We start from the raw sequence: 26,860 nt of genomic DNA, 5'->3' as shown, positions 1-26,860 counted from the left end.
ATTTAGTTAGGTGGAGGAATGAATTTCATCGGATAATCTAACTTGGATGTTGAAGTCAACAGCAGCTGCTATGGATATGGTATTAGAGTACAAAAATCCAGGAGGCTGCTGTCCACCTATGAAAACATAAAAATCACGAGACAAACACCAAGGAATAATGCTGCACTATTTACCGAATGTGTTACTCTACTGAGCTTTTTAAATGAAACCCTTCAAGTTTTTTAAAGCACTCTCGTGTTTATTATGTCTTTTGATGGCCCAACAACCATGTGAATAAATACTGGTTTCATTTTGTGGGTGAAGAAAGTGGCTCAAAGTGTTTAAAGTACATTCTTAAGGCAAGCCAGTTGGCAGAGACAGAACCAGGAGTAGAATACGGGTTACTTTTCTAGTTCAGGGTTCTTTTTGTGCCACCACTATTGTCTCATTAAAGGATTTCATTTACTTAGCACATAGTAAGTGGTGAGCAAGTGCTAAATATATTAACAAATGAATAGTGACAGGTTAGATAACATTAGGAATAGAAAAATACTAAAACCTGGGGAGTTACAAGAAAAGAGTACTAATTGGAGGAAGACGAATAGTTATTATTGCTATTAAAGAAGGAATTTTGGTACTCTAATCATGACATCAAGGTAGAGGTTTTCAAAACTGTCCCTAAATAAAGAGAAGAAAAGAAAGTAATATTTCTTCTTTGAGAGGAATACAGTCAACTTCTCAATAATAAGATAATGGAAGTCATTTTTTAACGACATAGGGTAACCCTACATTAAGTGCTACCTGACTTATGCAGGGAAACCCCACAGTTACAGCTGTGCAGGCTTGAATCTTTGCTTTAATGATCAGCTAAAGTTTTAGGTCATTTTGAAAGTATAAAAAGGGATTGCTGTGGCAATCAATTCCTTTTATTTGTTCTTTCTTTTGTCTTTGTCACTTATGTAGAAATAGAAAACAAATTATAGCTACCCTATAGCTCTCACGAGTCAGAATAATTTAGTTTCAATAGACTTGGTGATACTGTTTAAACCTTGAAAGTTAATAAACATGGATTTGTAGAATTAAAAATATTGAACTATTGGAGTGCTACCAACTCACAAAATTAAAGTTTTATAACCCAAAGTCGAAGACTGCATTCCACAGTTTAAATATTTCATATCTGACATTTTCCAACTTGACAATGTGAAGTCTGATTTTGATTTTTCAATCCAATATGAGTTTTGGAGTTTAATTCAAAATCAAGATAAAACCATTTCTGAGACCACCTTTTTCTGTTGTCCTCTTAATATTAGACAGTGTATTATTTTCACTTTGGGAAACAAACTTTTCTAACTAACGTTGTTATACAACAATGCTACAACTAGGAATTAAGCAGTGGACATGTGTTGGTAAAGGGTAACAACCTTAAAAGTCAGAGTCTCTCATATGGTAGCATATGACCAGATTTACATATAAACTATATTCAAAGAAAATACTTTAAAAAATACTGTGAATTATTATGGAAGCTCCCTGGAGAGTGACCATCTGAAAGCGCAGTTAGGAATCAAAAAGTTGGGTCATTTGGTTCTGTGAGGTCATCGCAGTAGAACCTCAAAGTACAAGAAGTAACCTTTTGTGATGTGGAGGTACTTCAGTTAGTTGTATGGCCAGAACTGATGTGGTGGTAGGATTCCTTGCTGCCTAAACTAAACAGCCAGGCAATATTTTTCTTTGCAAGGCCTTTAGAAACTATTAAAGACATCATATACATGATGGTAGGAGATGTACATGAAGCTACAAAGAGGCTTCTACCAAAAAAGCAGACACAGAGAATTAAATGATCTGGAAAAGCCAGCAGGGGTCACGTAGAAAGGTGATGTAAGTAACACTTAAAGGGATTTCTCACTTAGGTGGTCTTGCTGTCTCAGAGTACCTGATGGAAAGATGTTGTTTTGACTATAAGGAAATTGGATAAATCAATATAACTTAATGTCCAAGTTGGGAATGTAGACAGAAATGCAGATCTCCATGTAAACACTGGTACCATTTTGTCACAGCTTTAGATCTGACCAATTAATGTTCATGTTTACTAGCTCTGTAAAAAAAAAATAAAGGGCAGGTCTACCTGTGAAGACACCAAGAAATAAGTTACAGCAGATCTTTGACATTCTATACATTTTATAAACTTCCCCATTATCACTTCTTGTGTAGAATACCAATGGGAAGAGCTCCTTTGACTATTAAATCACACCAGGAGAGGAAATGTTCTACGCAGGTTCCTTCCTAAGGTCCTTTTACTAAACTTAAAACTTTTTGGGGGGCTTTTTGGCTGTCGTTTAATTAAGATTGACAGAACACTAACTCCAAATCAGCACAGCTCTCCTTAAATCAGTTTTGTTGTCAAATTCACTTTCTGAGTAAATGGAAAGACTAACACATATCATTTCTTAGATAATGTTTTAATATCCTGCATTGAGTAAAACTTTTTTTAATCAAGTTGCAATGGTAGCACGGAACTCCACAAGGGGCGAGGGGGTTGCAGATGGCTGCATTACTCTAAATGTTCAAGCTTGACTGACCCATTTCATCAGCACTGTCAGAGCCTTGCACTGATACATGTTGACAACATTTAATCTTAAAAAATTGAAAGAAATGAATTAATATGCAAATTTCATCAGCTTTGTAATAAAAATGTCCTTGAAAAAAAACAGTGAACATGACCCCTGAGGAATTGTGTGAATTATCCCAGCTCAATTCTTTAAGTTAGTCAGAGGTACGCAGGTCCTCAAGGAAATCAGTGCAGATTTGACTTGGAAATAATTATGATGAAGAACAAAACACAAGCAGGTTGAATAAATGTAACAACTTGGGAAAAAGTCTTAGTCCTGTTTGTTATTCACTTCGAATTAACAGGATTAGAGGTTTGGTTTTTGAAAATAAAGGAACACCACTGTGTAATTTTAACACCTAAGTAATGTGAAAACAATATTTTTTGACTATCAATTTTAGTGCATATTAAGAATCACATCTGACAAAATTAGGCTTTGTTTTTTGGCTGTCAGAGTGCAGCTCTTTGGCAAAAGAGATAATTACAAGAAACTGATCTTTATGCTACTGTTTGTATGGGACTTCTGGATTGATCATTTTGATAGAAATGGCTGGTCAACTCCTAGTACAGTAAGGCTGACTGAGTTTTGTTGCTATTGAAGTGACTAGTTATTTCACTGAATTTACCACATTGATGGGATCATGTAAACATAGTCTCTCGATGTGAGTCTGATCTGTAATGATCTCCACATGGGTATGCGGAAGGTCAACACTGAACCACAAACTCAGTCCAGGAAAACATTCGTCTAGGTAGGCATGCAACCGTAGCTTTCTGACTTTGGGTCTGGACCCAACTATAGAAAGCAAAAACAGGGATTGGTCATAACAGTTGATTATTTCCATGTAAAAATTCAAGATTTTTTGGGTCCCCCAAAGGAATAAGAATGGTAACAAAGAAGCATAAATCATTAAGCAAAACAAAACAAAAACAACAAATTGATACCACAGGTAGCTTACCAGAGGTCAAAATCAGTGAATGAATAGTTGAAGGATGGAAATTATTCCTTTACTCCAGTAAATCTCCTTAATTTCAATCAATGTATAAATATTAAGGAAGATGTGGTTTTTCACTTCAGCGCTTTGCATTTCTGTGCCACATGCTAGAACTGTTTTTGCTCTCATTTCCACACAATGAATCATCCAAGCTCTGGGATCTGAAAGAATTCACTTTGCTACAAGTTCAGTTGTTATTCCGGGCACTGCTGATTTTGCTATGATAAAGTCTACACAAATTAACACAAAGCTTTTTTTTTTTTTTTTTTTTTAAGACATTGGGCTACTTAAACACTTGTTTTAAAAACCTTGTTTAAAAAAACCCTAAAGCTCACCAAAAACTGATAGTCTCACACAAATACCCCAAATAAGGGTTAAGTTGAAAAACTCTGCTTAGTCTCCTAGAGGCTCTGCAATCCTGCAACTTTCCTGATTTCATATATCTTTGGAAGACCAAGACATATAATACAGATTTTGTCCAACCAAATTAATCTTGTCTGTAAGCTTTTGTGGTTCCCTACAAAAGGCTTTTAAGTTTCTCCTTTCTTTCTTAATCTACCATCAGTAAAATCCTACTTTTATAGTGCCCTTTGCACCTGCTTGCATAAAATGAATAACTCAACAGTTTAATTATGCACTATTCTATCAGTTGGGAAGTGATATAAAGTTGCAGACAGAAAAAAGAATAAAAACCTCTTTTGGTATCCAAAATTAATATATGTCAAGCTCAGGGTAAATCTTAATCTTTTTGAAACATTTTTCTAAAATAGATGTTCTTTTATCACCTGGCACATCAAGACCCATTGGAGGGAGGGGATTTTAAAAAAGGCATTTGGTTAACATGCTGCAGAACAGCACTCTCTTTTCCACCTCACTTCAGTCTGTTCTTGAAAGATCTGAACAGTTGTATAATAATGAAAAATGGGCAATACTTGTGGGGCATTGCCTGCGCTCACATACCTCCGCCCACGCATTCATCATTCTGCAGGTATTGTCAGTGAAAGTTTAATTGCATAAACACTCTGTAACTGTCCTGTCATATTTCTTGTCAGTCTGGATTCCCTCTCCGGGCTCACTATCTCACAAAACTATAATTGAATTGCTACCAAATCACAAGAGCACCCCCCCTCCAAATAAAATCATTATGAATAGAATTTGTTTCCTATCAGCAGATTTGACAAATTGTGGCAGAGGAAGGGCCTTGGTGATAATTTTTGAGTTTATTCTCAATGTAGCTATTTGCTGAATGCTCTTATCTATTTTTAAAAAATTTTAAAGCCCCATTTGGGGGTTGAGGGAAGCATTCAACAACCCCAAGGGGCTCTGTGGTAATAATTCTACAGAACCCAAGGAAGCCAGTGGAAAAACGGGAAGGTTTTCTTTGCCTTACTATGAAAGTGTACCGTTGGCAAATGAAAGACTTAAGAATTAATTTGAAATTAAAGTGGGCACCTGTCAAAGCTAAGATTTCACCAAATTCTGTGAATTCTTAGTTATGAGGTATTAAGTACCCAATTTAGTCAAGTGTTTATTCCATTACATTTTCACTTCATTTCTCCTTGCACCAAACCTTTCCGTGATCATTACTCATGTATGAGCTTTGAGCAGCCAGATTCTTTGACAGATTTTTAGGACCATGAACAAATGAAAATTAATCAAAGGCATGGCACGCAATTTACAAAATATGGGATCATAAAATTTTAATGTATTTATGGCATTGTGAAATTATTAATATTTTCCCAAAACAAAAACAGAATGTATCTGATTTGGAATAAGGATCATCTTTTGTCTAGTCTTTGTTCCATTTTATATTCTTATAAACTGTACCTCCACATCCCACAATTTCACAATATAAACTCTCAGCAAAGGCCCAAATACCAGCAATTCTTTTCTATAATTCTGTTGGTGGTGTGGGCATAAAATATAGCTGCTGGTGAATAACTCTTAAATGGAACTGGGCTGCACCCAGATTGACAACTGTCTGATTGTTTATGTTTTTAAAATGTGCTTATCAAAACCATGTAGGATTGATGGGTGTTTTTTGATGAAGTTATGTTTTTGCAACAGACTTAATTTAGTACTAAGGTTAAGGCTTAGGATAAATGAGTGCATTAGATGATTAAAGCACATTCGTCTTGTGGGACATTTAAGTCATTTATTTATGACACTTAAAAACAAGCTAGGAAAGAAAGCACCATGGGCTTGACGAATCCATTTTTTTTTTAACAAATGTTAAACTAAAAATAATGACTTTTTTAATGGAACTCCAAAATATGCCAGTTTACTGAATATCCAGAGGCAGAATCAAATATGCAGTGGAGTACACATGATGAAAAATATTAGAATTAAAATTTTCAACACTATATATGCGTGTATACATACCCGTCTCCTTCTTCCAAAATGTTTTTTAATTGAAATGACTCTTGTATTTGAGAAACTAGGGTTTCTGCCTCTCTTTAACATGTTCTCTTTCATTTTAAATAGTAGAAGATTTTCTGACAGTATAGGAATTTGGACGATTGTACTGCACTGTACTCTGTATGATAAAATACCTTGTCAGGAGCGACTGGATGGCTCAGGGGATTGGTAATGGGATATATAGAGCCTTTCACCCGTAGGTCATTGGCTTGAATTTTGTCCAGGTTGGCAGTGACTAAAAGTCACTAACATCTCATGACTGCTTGGTGGCCTACGTGAAATGAGTTTCTTAATTTATTTATTTAAGTCCATATATAGTACCTATGGCCAGGGCATTTGGGCATCTCTCTTGCTTTTACAGATGCATTCCACCAGATCTACACTCATTTTAGTTCTCAAGATTAGTGATGAGCTGAAGTCCTCCTACACAAAATAAACTGATTCACATAAAGTTCAAACCAATACTGAGTACCACCACACCATTCTCCAGGACAGACCGGAACACTGCATGAAAGCTGATTCGATAGTAAAGGAGCCATAGGTTGCGGAGACCCAATGTCCAATTCTGGCTTGCTTAGTCTTTCATGGTACATAACCCACGTCGTGGCTGTGGTCATATCACAATGGCCCAGCCAGATAAAAAGAGAAAATATCGGTCAAGCACGTCATATACACTATTCATCAGCTAAATTGTTGGGTTATAACCAGAACACATTTTAATAGGCCGGGCTAGAAGCTGCAAACCCTTGGAGATTAACATCAAGGTCTATTCTAAAGTGGAACTGGCCAGCCTCCAAGCTAGCCTTAAAGGGAAGTCAGCAGGTGTATCTTGGTGTGCTGAAGCTAGGAGCAGTGGGATGGACCTCTGAGAATAAGCATTATGCATCTCTGTTAAACTGTAAGAAAACTGAGCATACAAAAAATGTGAATCTGCAAAACAGAATTTGTATATTATAGAGGTTAGGGAGAGGTAAATTATCAGTTTCCAGAAGAGTATTTCCTCTTCAGTGGAGTCTTTACAAAAGGACCTCATGTAGGGTGTATGTGTGTATCTGTGGGTATGTCTATGGGTCTGTGTTTTTTCAGAAGCATATCTTTTGGGTACTATGATTTGTGTAGAATTTGGACCCTTTAAGTGAGGTAACTGGAGCACTGTGTCAGTGAAGCCCAAATTTAAGCTGTTCATGCCTAGATGCCAATTTCCTGTCACCTAACCCCTGGCCAGCCTTTCCGTTAGGAATAAACTTGGTAACAAGAGGATGCTTAGTTCAACAGAATTTATAATAATACTAACTGAACACTGACTCTGTGCCGTACTACTGTTTTAAGCATTTTGTATGTATTAAACTCATTATACTCTTATAAGACATGTTAATATATTAATTCATTTGAAGATAAAACCAACAAGTGATCATTCCTACATTATTCTCCAACCTAGACCAGAGGGCTAAAAATTTATAATGGGAAAACTGAGGCACATATAAGTTAATTAACTTGCTCAAGGTCACATATATAGTAAATGACAGAGTCAGGAGGTGAACACAACATGGGCTGTCTGGTTCTAAGGCCCTACGTACTACATATTTGTACCTGATACAGAGCTAGCTTAAGGAGTATGTCCTAAAATGTCAGTCAGGATTGTCATCTTCATATACAGTAACTCTCAATTATCAGGGTAACCTGCAAGTTAACAAGACTGCAGATTTTAAAAGTCTATAATACAGGCAGTGCAATTTAACTGAATTCCTACAAATCAGATAGAACAACCTAGTAACTGATTACCACCACTGCACTGCTCTGGGCAGCTGTAATCACATCTTTGCACCAAAATCTACTGGTGTATTATTATCATGGATGGAAAAACCAGAGACTTCTGTGCTCTGCCTACGTAAATGAAGAATAGGTAGGACAGGGTGGAAAAGAGATGTGAGAGCCTTCAGATCAAAGCCTAGGACTGCACTAAAAACTTGGAACTTGGAGTTGACAGGTCTTGTCTTAAAACTTTGCAGTTAGTTACTAGATTCATCTAGGAGCTCACTTTTGGGAAAGCTTGAAGTACACCCTGAGGACTGATGAGAAACCTTTGGGAGATTTACCAAATGAACTGGAAAATTTAACCTCTGAATAGAATGGCCCATCTGTGACTCTGCTTGCATTGGGTGGGTCTTGGAAGAAGAGAGTGGCATGGATGGGGGAAGGTGGCATCCAGCTAGTAGAAACAAGATCATGTACAGTGCTTAATCATGTGCTTTTGGGGTATTAGTAAGAGTTTCTCTTAAAAAAAAGTTTCCCACAGTCAAATACATTGGGAAAGGTTAGTTTCAAAACATAGGTTTATTGATCTTACGTGAATTTCAAATTTTCACTAAGCTAACATTCATTGTCAATTTCCATTTAGAACATGTGCTCCCAAGTTTTTTCCTTTGCCATTTAACTGGGGAACTCTTTTTCTGGGCAAGGGTTGAAAAACTACCTAGTGGGTACTAGGCTTACCACTTAGGTGATGGGATCATTTGTACATCAAACCTCAGTGATATGCAATTTATGCATGTAACCTGCACATGTACCCTCTGAACCTAAAATAAGAGTTGGAAAAAAAAAGTTCATCTTGCAGAGCAGTTATGAGGAGGAATATATTTTGGAAGTGCTGTATTAGACTTTACATCAGCTGTGCATTTTAGAAAGCAGAGAAGACCAAGTGGTTCATTACAAACTGATACATAGATTTACCTAGCATGTATAAAATGGAGACCTCTATTAACTGAATCTTTCTACAGAAAATTTTTTGACTCCTATTGGGAGGTGGTTTATGTGGCTACAGGTTCTGGGAGAGCAGAGACATTTTTGGTAACTACCCCATCCCAGAATCTAGGACAAAGCCTAGCGCATGCATTCACAATAAATTACATGAGTAAAGAATAAATGAAAGAATGAATGAATGTTTTGTGTATCTAAACTATAGACATGCAACTATGTTTTTACATGTGAAATGTGAAATGGGAAGTATTTTCCTAAATACTGGTCGAATTTAAAATTCACTTTTAAGTTATCAACTAAGTTTCTACCTAATTTTGACTAACAGTAATTCAGGCAATCAATTGATACTTTTGATTTCCCTCTAACATCAACCCCTGCTGTGTCTAATAAAGAGATGGCTGGACACGGGAGAGTAAGTAGAGTTTAAATTCTTTCTGTTGACATCAGTTTTATGAATGTTCTTGTTAGTGCTTTTATTTGGAGAGGATGCCCTCTGATGAGTGAGAGGCACTGGCTAGCAGGCTGATGTTTTACCAAAGACATACACTATACTTGAATAAAGTGTAAAGAAACAGCTTTGAACTCTAAGCATATTTACGTATTAATAGTTCATGATCAATAGCATATGTAATTTTGTAATTTTCAAAATTTTCCATATTTTATTACCAGTTGATTAAAAAAAAGTGACAGTGGACAGACGGCATCATCAATTCCAATCATGTGTGAAAGCTTAAGACCTCCATAGTTTCTAGAGCGTTAATAATTAGCTCCTGGCTACAGAGTGACCACAGGCATATTTCTGTCTTTTTCTAAATGTTATCTTAATTCCAAATCATCATTTCTTCCTTTGCAAGGCCTCCCAAAAATGTTTCTTCTCAAGGTCTATTCACTCACTTCTGGATTATAGAAATAATCTCTTAAATGACTTTTTTTGTTTGTTTGTTTCTGGTCTTCTCTGTTCAACCCATCCTGTACATTTTTATAAAAATAAATGAGCCAGTATCAAGGCCAGTGAACATAAGTTTCCTATGTTATAGGGAAGACTACTCAAATAGAGCTGCCTGGGAAGGATGGTGAGCATCCCTAGCTGGTGGTCTCAGGCGCAGGGGTTGGACAGTTGTTTTAGATGGGCTATTTAGAAGCACACTGGAGGAAGGGTTAAGTACGGGGGCTCTGGTGCCAGCCTGCTTGGGTTCAAATTATAGACTCTCTACCTACTATCTGTATGACTTTTACAATTTTAAAAAACTGTTCTTTTCTTAGGCCACTCATCTGTAAAATGGGAAAAATAATAACATCTTCAATAGTGTTTTGTGAGAAATAAATGAGGTGATGCATATAAATGGGCTTAGCAAAGTGCCTGACATGTGGTGAGTAGTCAATGAGTAATAGCAATTGCGTTGCCCAATGGATTCAGGAATTCTTGGGTACTCGTAAAATATGATCCTCAAGGAAGTTTCCTTCTAAACTTTTTCTGAATTTATAAGTAGTCAAATAATGTTTTCAGTGGGTCACTGCTCTCTTCAATGAGTCATACTCAGAACTTAGCACACGGATCTTAGATTCTTTACCTTGGCACCCCAGCTCCTCCCTGATCTGGGCCCATTCTGGATAAGCATGCACCTTTGCCTCAGTGAAGAAGACAGGGCTCCTTCTTGCCTCCCAAATGCAGCACGCTCACTCCCACTGTGCTACTGGGATGACTCTCCTGGGAGATCATCTCTACCTTTTTGCTCTTAGGGTGGTTTTCATGCAGGCCATATAGGTCATCCCTCCTCATCAAGGCCAGCCTGCAATCATTGAGCTGTTCACTGATTTCTTTACCATATTTATGCCACAATTGAGGATAGCAGCACTATCTCCTCCTTTCTTCTCTAGTTGTCGACTATGTATAAATCGTCTATGATAATATAATAATCCATTTCCTAATGGAAGGTGTCACATCTACCTCTCCTGTACTGTATAAGCACATAGCAAAGTGCTTACAATAAAAACATGGCCTGAGTTCAAACCCTGGGTCCAGTGTCTACTCTGGTGTGGGGGCAAGTTCTTTACCATCTCTAACCTTGGTGTAGGGTCATTTTGAAAAATCAAGTACTCATAAACGCCCACTCCTGTAATTGGAACATAGAGGTAAAAGATAATGAAAGCTATTAATATATCATTAATGTTATCAGAATATTTGCAACAAGTTATACTTTGAGTAGACAAAGCTAAAAGCATCAGTACCATTTTCCAAAGTTAGAATTTCCTGAATTTCAGTTGGTGAAATCTGCCCTATATAAATGGAAGGGAGGCTGTTTGGGGTACTTCTCACTGAGGACACTCCTACAGAGCCAGAAAAAGTAACAGGCAGAGGGACTAGTATTTCTGTGAACCTATCATGCAGCAGGCGCAGTGTTAGGCAATTTTTAGGCTAATTAAACAAATGAACAAAAACAAACCCTTGATAACGTCCATCAGTCCCTGATAATCATGGTCTTGATATGTTTGGGCATGTCAAAGCAATGTGTTCCCAAATAAGCAAATTTCTGGGCTACTAATTTTAGGGTTGAAGTTTTAAGCCTGAGATAGATAGCTCTGCCAAGACTGCTAGCAGCGGTGGTGTGTGCTATGATGCTATCCTACTTATGCACCATAGTGTCCTGATCCTCATTACCACGCTCCCGCACTGTGTTACTCATCTGTCCCCCTCACGTGATGGTCAGCTCCTGGGAGGTGGGGAGCCTCGTCATTATTTCCTCGGTGTTTTTTATGTCTGACACGTGGTGGACATTCAATCAGTGGATGTTGAATAATCTACACAATCCCCGTTAGCAAGTGGGTCTGAATCTTGAATGAAAATTCATTCTAGTTAATAACAACTAGAGAAAAGATACAAGTTCTTCCCTCAAGCTAATTCTTCTACTAATAGATGATGGGCAGTGTTTCCCATGGGTCCCAAGAAACCATGATTGTGTTTCATGAGCAGATCCCTCCAGTGGGACATGTCCACCTCCTGATGAACACCATTGCTCTGCTCTGCCTGCTCTTTTTCATCTCACACCTGCCTTGGAAGACTGGCTCTGAAAGGAAGAGCCTGGAGAAACTGCACGGAATCTGGCCCAGTCTTGGCTGACACAGAGCACAGTCCAAGTGTACATGGATGATGTTGGCTGTGATCCTGGCTGGGGAGGCATATGGCTGATGCAGACCAAGTGACTTAGGGTTGAACTGTGCCTATAATGTATTCACATGCTACTTACTGATCACTGTGCTATGAGTTTAAATGCAAGAATGAGAGCAAAGCGGCCGGGTGTGGCGGCTTATGCCTATAATCCTAGCACTTTGGGAGGCCGAGGTGGACAGATCACCTGAGGTCAGGAGTTCAAGATGAGCCTGGCCAACATGGTGAAACCCCATCTCTAATTATCTAGGTGTGGTGGTGTGCACCTATAGTTCCAGCTACTTGGGAGGCTGAGGCAGGAGAATCACTTGAGCCCCAGAGGTGGAGGTTGTAGTGAGCCGAGATTGTGCCACTGCACTCCAGCCTGGGCGACAGAGCGGACTCCATCTCAAAAAAATAAAAAATAAAAAGAAATAATAAGAGCAAAGAAAAGGATTACATAGCTTATTTTAGTTCTAAGTAAGAGACTATGTTAAAAAAAAAACAAACCCACAGCACCATGAAATATGTGCATAAGAGGATAGTTAGGTTTCTCTCTGAACTTCAGAATCCCCTTGGAGAAAATTCCTCTGGTTCAATTCCTACCAGGGACCTATCTTCTTTTTCCATCTAGTTCCTAGGCTTCCCACCTGCTGCAACCCTAATATTGTACCCTTTCCTCTAATCTTAACCACAAAACTAACCTGTGAAGCTTGGGGTGAGCCACTTAGAATTTCCATCACCTTTTCCTCCAGCTGTAAGACAAGGATAACACACTGACCTGCCTCAGAGGGATGTGGTGTGAATTAACTCCTGTAATTAGTGGTTTCTGTGCTCTGCATACACCAAGAGGATATGAATGCCAACCATTATCACAGTGGCCTGGGTAAGCGTTGTTGCTAAAGCTATACTTGGGAATAACTGTTGGCAAAGAGCTGACAACTGGAAGTTGCAAACTTTACACAGAAGCAATATTTCCAGTATTTTCCCCAAGCAATCATGAGTAAATTGCTCACTAGGGGTGGAAATGGTTTCCAGCCAGTTCTGCCTCTTCTGATCTGTGCACCCTGCAAAGCTCAGTCAATGCTAGGTAACTGATCCTTCATAAGTCTGCTGTTTAGTGCAGATGAAAAATTCAGAATGGTATAATTTGGACAGGGATGAAATTTCTGTGCAGTGGTATGTATTAAAAGCAAATAATTTGTACTTTGTTCAAGGCAAGAGCTATAGAAATAGAATTTATAATTTTTAATTATCCAATGACAAAGACGGCCACCTTTTTTTTTTTGAAATGAGGAAAAACAGGTCGTAATTAACAGCTTGTCTCGGGTTTCATTGTAGAAACTTGCAAAATATATCCCTATCACTATCGGCAAAGAGAAGTCAAAATTATGACCTAGAAGGCTACATGAAAAAACTGTTAAAAATAATGGGTTTAAAAAATTGATTTCCTAAACCTTCAATAGAAGATTTGGAAAAAGAATGCTGCATATAAACTGAGAGAACCTACTGTATATTTTGATAAGAGGCCTGTGCTTCTATTATTGAACAAAACATTTGCTACCCTGCAAATATCATTGTATTAATTTATATAAAAGCTGTATTTTTTTTTTTTCTGAGCTGTAACCACTGTGATTTAAATTTTGAAAGAGAAAGTTAGTTTCAGAATGGCATGCAGAACTGTGCCAAGATCCAACATCTTCTCTGGGAACAAAAGGGAGGCTGCCCTTCTGTAGCTAGTTGCGTCATCAATGTGTGGGTCAAGGAATTAGGTCCCAAAGGATTCCTGGGGTTGCAGCTGTGCCTTCTGGGAGCTGGCCTGGAAGGAAGGGTGGAGCTCAGCTATTGGGCCAGGAGATCCTAGTGGGAAGGAGAGATTTTACTTTATTTTTCTTTAGCTCCCTCAGGCAAGATTCTAAAAGTACAGTTTGCTTTGCAAATGTTCTCATTTTATACACAAGCACACCAAAGTGTGAACACACACAAATTAAGGTGATAAGTATGCCTAGGCCTTGCACACCAGAAAAAAGCAATGGAGAATATTTTTCCCTTCTGTGGCAGTTCCAGGGGATCTTGTTTAGCTTAGCTGGGGATAAAGGTGACATTTACAAATAGCCTACTTTGCTCATGAAAAAATGGTACTGCATCAAGGTAGCTTCTTTGAGGCAAAAGAATCATTCTAGGTTTGGCAAGGTAGTCCTTGTAAGAGCACTGGCTTGCTCTTGGAGTGCACCCATCATCTTCATTTCAGGATTGGCAAGAAGGTAAGTTCTTAATGATGACATAGTTAAGAAACACAGATAATTTTGGATAAAAGCTGTGTTTACGCCTAAATGATGATCTCTTTGGGTTACACAAAAGGATTAGTAGTGAGGCTGCTTTCTGACTGCTAGACTCGCCGCATACAGGCACACCTGGGTATTAACAGAAGTCAGACCGATCTGGGGGACTCGTGAACTTGTCCCGATCATTGCTACAGCCCCAGTAGGGATGCATTTTAAATCAGTCCATCAGAGATCACTATGGTACTTTATCTGATGGCTTTATCTTTGCCTATAGTATATGAATATGGAAAGAAATTAAATGTGTGTTTACAGTTTGATAAACATTCATCATAAATTATACATTTTAATTTCATTTATTAGTTGGGGACTATGGAAAGCAGGAATTTCATTGCATACAAACTGCAATTCAGATTGAAGGATTAGCAATTTCCTGAAAAGGTACACTAATTGTCCAAACAAATTCCATTTCTATGTTAAGTTAGTCACTACAATGTTTGTATTCAGAATTTTGGAGAGGCAAAAGTAGCATACTACTCATCCTACTGACTACACTCTTTGTCACTTACCCTTCCAATAGCTCTAACTCTATCATTAAGTATAAATCTAGTGTGAATGAACTTTCTATCATTTGACACTTTGTGTGAATGCTGTACTCACCATGTGAATTTTGAGCCCTATTTATGTATAAAAGAACTTGGTCCAATCTTTTAGTATTAGCATGCTGAGCAGTCTCCATGATATTATCTCACCATAAAATGACTCCAAAAATCTCAGTTATTAATGGGATTAATGGTGATAACGTAATTCCAGAAAGTTGCTACTGTATATGTAGATATATTGGCAATAAAAATCAGTCACTGTATGCCTTTCCCCAGTAGGGGATCTCTCACATTTCCCTGATTTTTAAAGGCTTCAGATCAATAACTGGAGTGACATTATTAACAGCTCCCTCAACACCTTGGCCAGCGCTAATATTAAATCCATTACACCTTCTGTTTGACATTTGCAGTACAGCAGAAAGTGCTGTAGATACAGTCACATTGTCTGGGGACTGGGGTTGGATGTGGGGTTAGTAAGATGGTTTCCCTTGCCTAACTTCTAAATTCAGCTCATTGATAGAAATCTTGACCCAATACGAAAAAATCCCTTCACAACAATACACCAGATAGTAAATAATTCACCCATAGAAGTACAAGTATATCTCATATCCAAGCAGTTTTTTAATACAAAATATTGATCTGATCCTCAGATAAATTTTTACGTTCTTTATGGTTATTCCTAGACATTTGTTCGTCTAATTATACCGCTTACTGTGAAAATCATCTAATGATGTCAGAGGAATTGAGCTCCTGTTCCTGTAGAATTAGGAGTAGTTAGCAATTTACCATAGCACAGAGGCATAAGTTGAAACTGAAGATTATTTCCACTCAGGCAAGTACTCTACTGTTTCCATTTTGCTGGCCTTAAAAACATTCGGGACATAGCGTAGGTATAATAGCATAAAAATCATACTACTATAATGATGATCCTAATGCCACAAAACAGGCTAGATTCTGCCTGAAAATGTAGACAAAACATGATAACCCATATTTTACACAACCAATGGGTTAGCCATGCAGCTGTAGTTATTCATCATCCAAAGTACTGCCTCATGCATTTTGCTAAATTGTCTAAATCCTGGTACAGTATTGATTTTCCCCTCTATGAGCTCACACCCACTCAAAAAGCCACAAGAGCCCCTTGCCCTGGCTGAGTTCTCTCTGAAGCAGGATCCAGGCATGTTCTTCCTGACAGGGGTCCTACAGAAGAAACTGATCACTCGCTGGTGGGAAGCAAACCACTGGAGACAGAAAGGGAATTTTATCTTAGAGAAACATGAAAATGAAAAAGCTAGTTACCAGAAGTATATACATTACAATCTTATTTTAGAAAGAAATATCAAAAGCCCCAGCAAACACATACGTACCTACATACACAGGAACAGAAACTAAATCTAGGAGGGTACGTAGTGCATATATATGAAGAATGGTTATTTCTAGATAGTGGGATGGTGGTGGTCTTTACTCCTTTTTCCCTGAATTCTCTGAATTTTTCACAATGGGCCTGAATTAATTTTATAATTGGAAAAAATAAAGCTGTTTACTAAGAAGGAAGAAGGAGTAAAACACAACACTTTTACAGCCTAACACAGAGAATATTACTATTTGCCTTCAACATTGGAAGAGTTTTAAAGTTCCTCCAGGATTTCTTGAGAGCTGCTTTTCTGTTTACTAAGCATTTAAAAGGCATGGCACTGAAATTTAAGAAAAAGATGAGGCTAGTACTCATAATCCCAAGATGGCAGAATCATTAAGAGTAATAACGAAAAGGCACAAGCAGATCTGCAAAAAGAAAACCCTCCAAATGCCATTGGTCAGAGGTTCTGTGCTCCTCATACTGCGGGGGCCTGCAGGACAGCAGAGGGCAGTCTCTTCCAGAATGTTCCAATCAACCCCTAAATAGGCACTCTTGGACTTTATAACATTTTAAACAAGGCCACTCATTTATCTTTTGCGTGACTTAAGATTTCTCTGAGATAATACATTGACTAAACTGTTAAAAAATGTGCCTACATATAAAATATTTATTTGGGTTTGCTGTACAATCAATGGCTCTTTTTTTCTCCTCCATTATCCTGAGGCTGAGTCAGGACAAGACAATCTCAGGGCTGGCAGTTCAAAGAGACAGAATTCCTATCGTGGCATAGTATCACTGCCTCTTAGGCTGGCTTAGTCACTTATTTCCTTTTATTATAATGCCAAATGTTATTTAGATTTCAGTCATTTAGTAATGCTACGCTGAACATATCAGGGCTTCTGAAAAATTCCATACCTACTAGTCCTTTCATTTTCATAATAACCATATATCAATATCCCTTTCCCAACTAAATTACACCACTATTTAAAAAAGAATCTGTGTTTTATCAGAGTTTAAGAGATTATGATGCAATGAACAACAGTCTTCAAAAATGTTCCTTCATGTTATTAAGAATTAGGAAATCTTGTTAAAATTCTTTCAGCTTTTAAGAAACGTAAGCAGCTTTGTGATGTAGTGCCTGACATGAACTTTTTAAGTAATTCCCTTGGAGCCATCATCTGCATTAGTAAAGATATTTCATTCAAGGTAGCACCCCACGCTGCTTTTCAGTATTTGAGCAGTCAATCTAATTGCTTTTTTAAGCCAAAGATAGAAAATAACCAACACTGCAGACTTTGAAGGTTAAGGTAGCTTAATGTTCTCCACTGGTGAGAGTCACATTCACCATCAAGGAAGGGAGCCTCTTCTTATGTGAGTGTAGCTAATGAGCCCAAGTTAAGTGATGTGGAAGGCAGAGTTTTCAATCTCACTAGCAAGGATGGCTAAAGGAAGGCTGGTGAAGGCAGGGGAAGGAAACCTAAGTAAATTTATAGTATCTTTCTATCACACTTCAATGTTAAATGATAGAGTACCTTTAAAGGAGAGAGGTAACAGTTGAAGGAGATACATATTCTCCTACAATCTAGAAGTAATAATCTGTAAGAACTGTGTTCTCCTAGCGTACCTAGGGTTATTTTATGCATGCTAGGGCTTCACAGAAGGCACGGGATTTATGAGAGTTCTTATATTGACATATTTATTTGGGCTTGCTGTTGTATTTAGACTCTAGCCTAGGATACTCTAGCAGAACTGGTTTACAGGCGTGGATTTTTTTTTTTCTCCCAAAGTCTCACTGTCAACATGTATTTGGGGAGACATCAAGCTCAGTATGAATTGACAGGATGATCTAGCTTCCAAGAAGACCAAATTTAACCTTAGGCTGCATTAAGAGAGGTATAGTAGCCTATCCTGAGAAAGGTAGACAGTTCCTCTGCTTTGCACTAATCAGAATATATCTAGAGGGCTGTGCTATTCTCTTCACTATATTTTTAGAGGGTTCCCTACAAACTGAAGCACAGCCAGGGCAGGATGACTAGGATGGTGAGGCGTTTAGGAACATGCCATTGAATAAGGGTTGTGGAATTAGCACTGTTTGACCTGGAAAGGAGAAGGATGACAGGAGGAAAGGAGAAGGATGACAGGAGGAAAGGAGGATCTGATGTAATTGACTTCACATGTATGAGAAGCTATGCTAGGGAAGAAGGAGCAAATCAGAAATGTCCCAGAGGGCAAACCTTGGATCAGTGGGAAGTTGCAGCGAAGTAGATTTGGGCTCCATATCAGGCATAGCTATCTACGAGAACTACTCAACAAGGGAGCGGGCAGCCTTGCAAGTTCATGAGCTTCCTATCAGGGGCAGAATCTAGCAGAGACTGGAAAGGTTGCCTGCTGGTTTTGCTGTAGAGATTCGGCTACGTATGTTGGAGGTTGGATAAAAGGATCACGAAGATCCTTTCAAACTTGAGCATTTGTGATTCAAGGAAACAAACTTTTCCAAGACCTTCCCTCATACAAAGGCGTAGAAACTTAAATTCTTTCATGCTGCGTGTTTGAGTCATGAGGAAGAGGTTCTCCAACATCAGGATGAAAGAGTAGAAAACCGTTTGCATGTGCTGTTTCTCAAATATGCCCAGATATGAACATTCTATTGACTAAAAAACAGTTCCAGTTATCTCACTGACATAATTGCTCAGTAAAGTCAGTGAGCTGTGGTATAAGAATATATCACTTCCCCACCTGAACAAAAGTGTTTTCATTTTAAAAGGTAAAGAATAATCTTAAATATTCTCTTTTCTCATGTGTGGAGCTCACTGGAGAAGGATGATCACCAATGCTAAGAATAATGAATGCCCTAGAAACTTAACTTCACCAATGCTAAGAATAATGAATGCCCTAGAAGTTAACTTCAGTGAGGAAAATGGATTGGTTCTTAAAATACTTCCAAGAGTCAAATGTTTTTTTTTTTTTTTTTTCCCTCTGTGTGAGGAAAACATATTGTGATTGTGTGAGAAAACATATGGTGATTACTTCTAGGCAGGCCAAATTATTGTCTTGGAAGTATGTTGAGTTATTTTAACGTTAATCTTAACATAGGTTTTTCTATTTTTCTTGTTAATAAAATGCTTTTGTATTATGAATCTATTTTAAAACAACAGATCAAGTAAAGTACAAGCATCTTTGAAGAGTGAAAAAATAATTTTGCAAGTAAGCAAATACAACTTTGCACTTCAAATCAGGCCTTGATTTAGTAAAAAATCTTAAACTTCTCATGAGAAAAATTAACATTTAAACCACTGCTGCTTGGCCAAGCACTCCACCACACAAGAATATGAAATATCTCCTCTAAAAAAGTACAAAAAGGACAAAACCACAAATGTGGAACTTCAATTAATTTAAAGCCCCAATCAGCAAAGAATAAATCCTTCGCAGATCTAATTACCAGCGCTCTCGGAAGACCCAGGCCGACCAGCCAATCTTCCCCGTGTTTGAACAGCTTGATGAACTAGGGGACTGATGGATATCAAGTCATTTTGTTTAATTTATAAATGGATTTTCCCCTAATACTTAAATTATCATCAGTACAACACAATGAAAATGGGAACATTCTGAATGCAAAGTCTATAAGAGTCCTGGAAGGAATCCCAATGAGGAATGTCACCTCTGTTCATTCCTCTATACAATTGATCTAATTAAATACTGAGGGTAGAAAGGCAGTTTAAAATGTAGCCATTTCTGTTTTCTTTTTAGCCTTAATTTATCTGTTCACATCTCTCAAGTACCTTCTGATGCTTAAAAAAAATAAAGGAACCAAGATTTCTACAAGTCCCTAATACTTTTTTAATTCTCCACAAGCTACTATTTGGAATGCCTCTGCCATAGATTTTGCTGAATAATAAATAAATGCATTACATTTAGCCATGGTAACAATAAAATGAAGAGGGTATTCCAAATCGGAAGATTTTCCCTCTAGTAATTTGAAGGAGAAACTAAAAGAACTAGTACCTACTACATGTATTGTTCAACTGAAATTAGATCTCTGGATTATACTTATTAAAATGTCTCCTTATTTTCAAATCTCTTCCTTATTTAATTACCACATGGGACTGGAAGCTGCATGGAATTGTTAAATACCCTTAGACCTATTTATAGTCTCTTCACATGGGTAACTTGAGCACACTCATTTGGCAAAGGTCCTGCCCACCAACCCACACATTGGGTTTGCAATTCCCACCTGGCTCGGGGGTCTCCGACTGAGAGGAGGAAGATGCTGAGCTGGCTCCATCCTCAGTAGTGCCCTGCGACAGGAGACCCCGCCCAGGGGGGAGCTTCATGCCCAGCTGCTCAGCCATCTCCACGTGATCTCCGGGGTGGACATAGTCAAAGACACTGCTGCCTGTCAGCTCCACCTAGAGGGGGAGGGAAAGGGCAGGAAGGAAAGGCATTATATAGGCTTCTCCATTTTCAAATTCAACACAGTGATTCAGATTCTGAGTAGAACAGAAAATACATTCAGGTCCCAGAAGCAATCCTGGTTCTGTCTTCATCTTCAAATACTTAAGAATTCTTGAGGTGAAAGAGAAAGATTTTTTCACATGTATTTATTTAGCAATTGTTAAGCTCAGTATTTTTTTTTTTTTTCTCACACACTGTTGTTTGCATAAAGCCAAAACATTCTGTGAAATGTGGACGAGTCTGCCTTGTATTCAGCTGTTTTATCCACGCATCATCAAATACTTGCGTGTTTGGTGTCAACCAGATGATTGACTGAATTCTACAGTTTTCTTATTGGGAAGTTTGGGTTTTGGATAGGAACAGCTATAGAAACAGCCAGAGATAGCAGTCGAGTGTTTTCCTTAAAATACACAGATTTCCAAGATGTGTTTTTATACATATCATCTGACTTCCATGTAAATTTAAATGTAAGAAGGACTGCTTACAAATATATGCAGAGGCATAATGTTTTCATTAAAAATTACTCATTAGCTCTGTAATCGTATGAGGGATTTTCCATATAAAAGAGGTCAGCTGGGGTCTGAAGCAGCCGTATTTTTTTTCTGCTGCAATCAGCTTGTTTTGCCTTCAATCTAATAGGATACATAGTACAAATCTCCTTGAAGGCTTTTTAAAAAATGTTTTATTTTGTATACTCTTTGAATCAGGCTAACTCTAAAGGCAGAGAATGAATATCAAATATCAGAACTGTTTCAGCCTGAAGTAGAGGCACTGACTATTTTAATGCTGTCAGGCATGACCCCTGCGTCTGAGTTGTGCGCCGTCTGAAGGGGCAGAAGTTGCTGGTAAGGACTGGCCTTACCTCTGTACTCCTCTAATGCTCTAAGTTTTATCTCCTAAGAATAGTGGTAATGCTCTACATTACATGTACATACAACAGGGAGAGATGTGTCAGCAACAGGACAAGCAGAAGCTCTTTCCCCGGTCACTAATGGGTTTCCCGGTCTTCCGGAGTGCAATGGTTTCAGGCCAGCTATGACGTACCATGGAAGCTGCCAGAGCTTCAGATTGTCACACGTTTCTTGGTGGATATTTACCTAGAACCCCTGCCTACCTCACTTCCCTTTCCAGGATAATTTCTAGCATCCCTCCAGATTCCACCTGCGTGCCTGCACCCTTGCATGCCAAGAAGGAAGACTGGCGGTGGAAAAACTGTCACAGAAACTGTAATACTCAGAGCAATTCTTGTCCCCAGAACTCCAAGTCCCGGTAACATGATCACATCTACTCCCAGACTCCATTTGATTAACATCTTAACAGGCTGCAGACCTTCCACATCTATCAATTAACATAGGTATAGTCAGAAAAATAGGAGGCTAAATTCAGTTTGGTTAATAGCTATTCCTGAAAAAGGCTCGCATAACTTTTACAGAAAATTAGGTATTTTTCTCTTGCTATTAAATTGCACTCTCCTACTGTATCACCCAACCGCTGACTATATCATTTTACAATCCCCATTTCCTCCATTTGGTATTGTTACAGAGCGTAAATCGGGATTCACAGTGATCAGCTCTTACCCTCTGGGAGGGGGGGATTACATGGAAATAATCCCTTTAATGTGCGCCTTGCCTCTAAGCACTTCACACAGTAATAAATGGGTAAACTGACTTTGAGCAATTAAGAAATTAAATGAAACTAATAAAATGTGTGTTTTAATATTTCTTGATGGTTATTTTGTTTGGAGATTAGTGAATATGAGGAAGTCACTCTCGTTTTGCATGGAGTCCAATTGTAGCACTTTCATAAATATTTCTGTCACTTTTCTCAAACTAATTTTTTCCTTTAATACTTCAGGTGCCTTTTGGCACCGACCATAGATCGTGATAGGATGACAACACAAATGGCAGATAAAATAGATTTTTTTTTAGGGGAGCTGGTTATTGAATATTCATGTAAGCTAGTCTTATAGAGAGCAGAAATAGGCCACTCTCTCCACATCCTGATTTGCTTGGATGTGCAGATACTTCCTTCCTATACAATAATGTCCGGAGTATGGCACATCTAGGGCAAGACTGAGTCTTGATGTGCCACAGAGCACTAGGGCATGGTGAGGACTTTTTCTCCCTGAGGCCTCATGGGATTTCCCACCAACATACCTCAAAGCTTAATGATGAGGGTGAGGTGGGCACTGAGAGTTTGACACCATCATAGTGTTTATATGTATACTGTAGTTAAGGCCACACAGTGTGGAGGAACGTCCCACTACTTGGAGGCATAACCTGACTTCAAGACCAGAATCTTCCTCCTCAGTTGTGTGACATTGGACAATTAATTTGACCTCCCTGGGCTTCAGTTTCCTCTTCTAAAAGTGGCAGCATTGCTGCTCTGCAGGGCCCTAGGAGAACCATTCACATTGTATTCCACATGGATGCCCCCCTGGAGTTTTGTTCCTTGGGAATGGTACAAGGCTGTGGCCCTGAGAGCTGGGAAGAAGACAAGACTTGGTTTACCTGCCTCTCAGCCTAATTTTGAAAATCTAATGAAACTATGCAAAAGAAACCACTTTGTGAGAAATAAGCACCACAAACACGTCTTGTCGTTGTTGCTGTTTGGTGGATCAGGATGAATGACATGAAGAAATGTATATTATTGTGTAATTTTGTGTCCTCACTTTGGGACATCACTTTAGTCAGCAGGGGGTGACACATGCTTTCAGCCTTAACAATAACAATACTGGCAGTTACCTACTATGTGCAAAAAGTACTAATTTTTGTGCTTTGCTTTGATTAATCCTCGTAACAATCTTTTGAACTGGTATGATCATGTTCAGTTTACAAAAGAACGTGAATACTGGAAGAGGCCAAGAGTGGAAACAGAATTTGGTTCAAAGCCCACTTGACCTATTACCCCTCAGGTAGTAGCACTGGCAGCCATAGAGGCTAAGCAGAGGCCTCTGAGTTTCCCTGCGCTTCAGCCTTGCTTTATTCAGGAAAGAACACTGAGCACCATGAAGGGAGGAGGCCGAGGGCAGGCAGCCTGCCAATCCCCTGGAGCTGGAGATGCTTTGCCACTGAACTCTTTGGCCAAAAGAAGGCACTAAAGGAGGTGTACTAAACCAAAACAGAGGTAGGATTAGGCAAAGGTCAACTTATATATGCACCTGAGTCGTCATCATCATTATCATCACATCTTACATGTATCTAACACTTTCAACATTTCTCATACTGCTTTGACTTCATTTCACTTAAATTTTAGAGCCAGAAGACACCTTAAAAACCATCTATTAATATCTCCTTATTTAATGGGAAAAAGCTCTACAGTCCTGAGAAGTTAAAATGCATGTTCAAGTTTACCCAGCTGTTTAGTGGTAGAAACAGGGCTGTGAGCCCAACTGTCTAATTCTCAGTCCACCACTTTTCCCACTAAACCCTTGTCTGATTTTTTTTTTTTCTCTCTTATGGATACTCACCAGGTGAGACAGACTAGAACTCATGTTTCCTGCCACTAAATTCTGTGCCTCAAAATAGACTACAGACAGCAAGACGGAGAATTTTTTGCTTGATGAACAGACATTACTTCATGTTAGCTTCAGGTTGGAAAAATAAACAGAGCTCCAATCCAATGTTAATTAGGTACCTTTAAATCTTCTGTTACCACCTCTTCCAAAACATGTGCCTGCTGAGAGCTAGGACTAGTCTGTTATGTTTAGTAGGTATATTACAAATGTTTTGTTGAATGAATAAAGAATGGATATTTGGGTCTGAAAAAAATTTCTTTTACTTGTACTTGATTTGGAAAAGTTTAAGTTGGTTCTTTTATGTTACTATAATGGCATTGTAATAATAACATTATTTATTCCTTAAAATGTATTATAATATAGCATCATAATCTATTTATTTGCAGTAAGTCCTTGAGTTCAGCTGAGGATGGGATTGTATAAGTGCCAGGAAGGGACAGGTTTTAAGAAACTCTTTAAGAGAATAGTGTCCGTCTTTCATAACCCACTTGTTTCCAATCTATGGCAAAACTCTGTTTAACTGGTTAGCTTCCAGTGTTCACACGCTTATGTCTTCATTATCTGAACTGTAACATAGTTCCATAAAAATTAATATTTCTTAACTATCCCTTCAAATCACCAATAGTAGAAATTTAGAGAAATTTCATTTTATATTAATTATTGGTCCTGTCTTCAATCCTTAATTATGATCTAATGGAAAAGTAGAGCTTTCCCCCCTCCAATAATGTGTTCTTCTGATGAGTGCAAATTGCATTCTAAGGCAACTGTGAGAATTTCAAAAATCCATGTTCTGTTTATGAAACTCAAGATAACAGACCCATTGATCTTCGAATTGTTTCTCTAGTAGCAGAAGAAGAAGGAAGCATGACTGTTTCCAACTTCACCCACTTGGTCTAACTTTAATCCAGCTGAATGACTCTGGAAGAGAACTTACTCTCTCACGTTGCTTAGTGTATCACAAAACAGCTGAGAATGCATCAGGGGCAGCAGACAGATAGGCAACAAGTAATAAATAATCACATCCAGAAACAGCATTTTGTTTAAACTCTTTTTTTCCTGCCTTGCCCTGCCCAACGTTACCATAGATTCCTCCAGGACAAGCCATAGTCACTAGTGCCATCCAGCATATCCCATAGTCAAGCTAAACCACACAGCCTTTGTCAAATTTATTTCACATTCTGTTAGCTTGCATGTAATTTGCACACTAGACACAGCTGATTTGGTAACTCTGAAGTTTCCTGGAAAAAAATGTAAATATATTATACAGTGGTTTGAGTTGACTTTTCCATGTCAGGTCATTGTACCCTGCTGGTAGATAGGATGGGGGACTAATTTGTCTTTTCATACATCAAGCAAGTATGTCAATAGCCTTTGCTTGCTCCCCAGGAGTGAGCAATACTTTTTAACTACAGTGATGTACTAACAGTGCAACTCATTGAATTCAGTGCTTCTTTGATTGAAGGGGTTTGGTGCAGATGAGGAGTAGGCAGAGATCTTGTAAGTTATCTCCATATTGGAACAACTTAAGAGAATACTTTGATAAAGAAAGGCCATACATCTATTTTCAATTATTTCTTTCTTTTAGAATATTTCAGTCTTAGGAACAATACAAAGTTGATTTTTATCAATAGAAAGGATCATTTAAAACCCACTATTTAAGGTAGAATGTCATAAACCTTTTGTAAGGCTGATATTAAAAAATACTTTGAGGGCACTGAGGTTACCACAAGGGCTCTTAATCTCTTTCTCAGGAGTCCTTCTGCATCCAGGCCCCACTCCCTTAGGCAGTGCTAGCAATATCTGAATAAAAGGTCATTCCTGAGAGGACTCTGTTTGTGGTAAGTGGCTCGGAAACTAAACTCCCAGGTGAGGCCTTCAGATCTAGCAAGAGACCCTGACATCCTGGTTAGAAAATCCCGAGCCAGGATCAGGTGGAAGTCCTATCTCACCACAGCAGGTCAGGTTTTGTAGTTTTTTTTTTTTTTTTTTTTTTTTTTTTTTTTTGGGGGGGGGGTCACATTTATATTATTGAAGGATAATAAAGTGATAAGAGAATAAAATATAATAAGATATGATAGCTTGATTAGCGTAGGTTTTCTTTGGATTTACTGGTATCTTAATGCCATCTTCATAACTTCCTACATATTGCAGAACTCCACTGAATATTTATGAACTCTTTTGACAGAAACTTGATGTTCTTTACTGCTCTGTCTCATTCTATGTATTTGCTGACTTATCTGAAGAAAAACGCATAAAAGCATTGGGTCTGTTACAGAAATACGTGTATAAATTAGTAGAACAAGAAGAAAGATTCTATAACAGAATGACGAGATAGAACGAAACATCCTTCCTGTGTCATCAAATAAGAACACGAATCCACTCTCTTTTTACAGATATGTTAACGGAGGCTTCCCTTAGAAGAATTTTAGCTAAAAGATACTACATCATGTGTTTATTTTATCTTCAAAAATAAACATTTTGGCTCCCATGGGAATCCATTAAGTACGTTTTTTTTGTTGTACGTACATTTTTCTATCACCCCGGGAGTGCCTGACTTGAAAATTGCAACCGCAGCACCCAAAGAGACACTGCATACGGGAGGCTGAGGCAGGAGAATCGCTGGAACCCAGGAGGCCCAGGAGGCCGAGGTTGCAGTGAGCTGAGATCACGACATTGCACTCCAGCCTGGGCGACAAGAGTGAGACTCTGTCTCAAAAACAAACAAAAAACCCCAAAAAACAAACAACAACAAAA

General features: G+C 38.3%; 1 protein-coding gene across 15 annotated transcripts in view; it reads right to left on the bottom strand.

The window, feature by feature from the left end:
• The window catches only part of NPAS3 (neuronal PAS domain protein 3), an 876,176-nt gene that overhangs the window by 105,235 nt on the left and 744,081 nt on the right, over positions 1-26,860 (bottom strand). For all 15 annotated transcript variants that reach the window (XM_054529993.2, XM_054529994.2, XM_054529997.2 and 12 more), the window contains one exon: positions 20,369-20,543. In XM_054529993.2, the coding sequence (XP_054385968.1) occupies positions 20,369-20,543 (175 nt within the window). The remainder of the gene's footprint in view (positions 1-20,368; positions 20,544-26,860) is intronic.

Source organism: Pongo abelii, chromosome 15 (assembly GCF_028885655.2).
Source record: "Pongo abelii isolate AG06213 chromosome 15, NHGRI_mPonAbe1-v2.0_pri, whole genome shotgun sequence".
Lineage (NCBI taxonomy): Eukaryota > Metazoa > Chordata > Mammalia > Primates > Hominidae > Pongo > Pongo abelii.
This window is presented reverse-complemented; position numbering and strand designations above follow the sequence as displayed.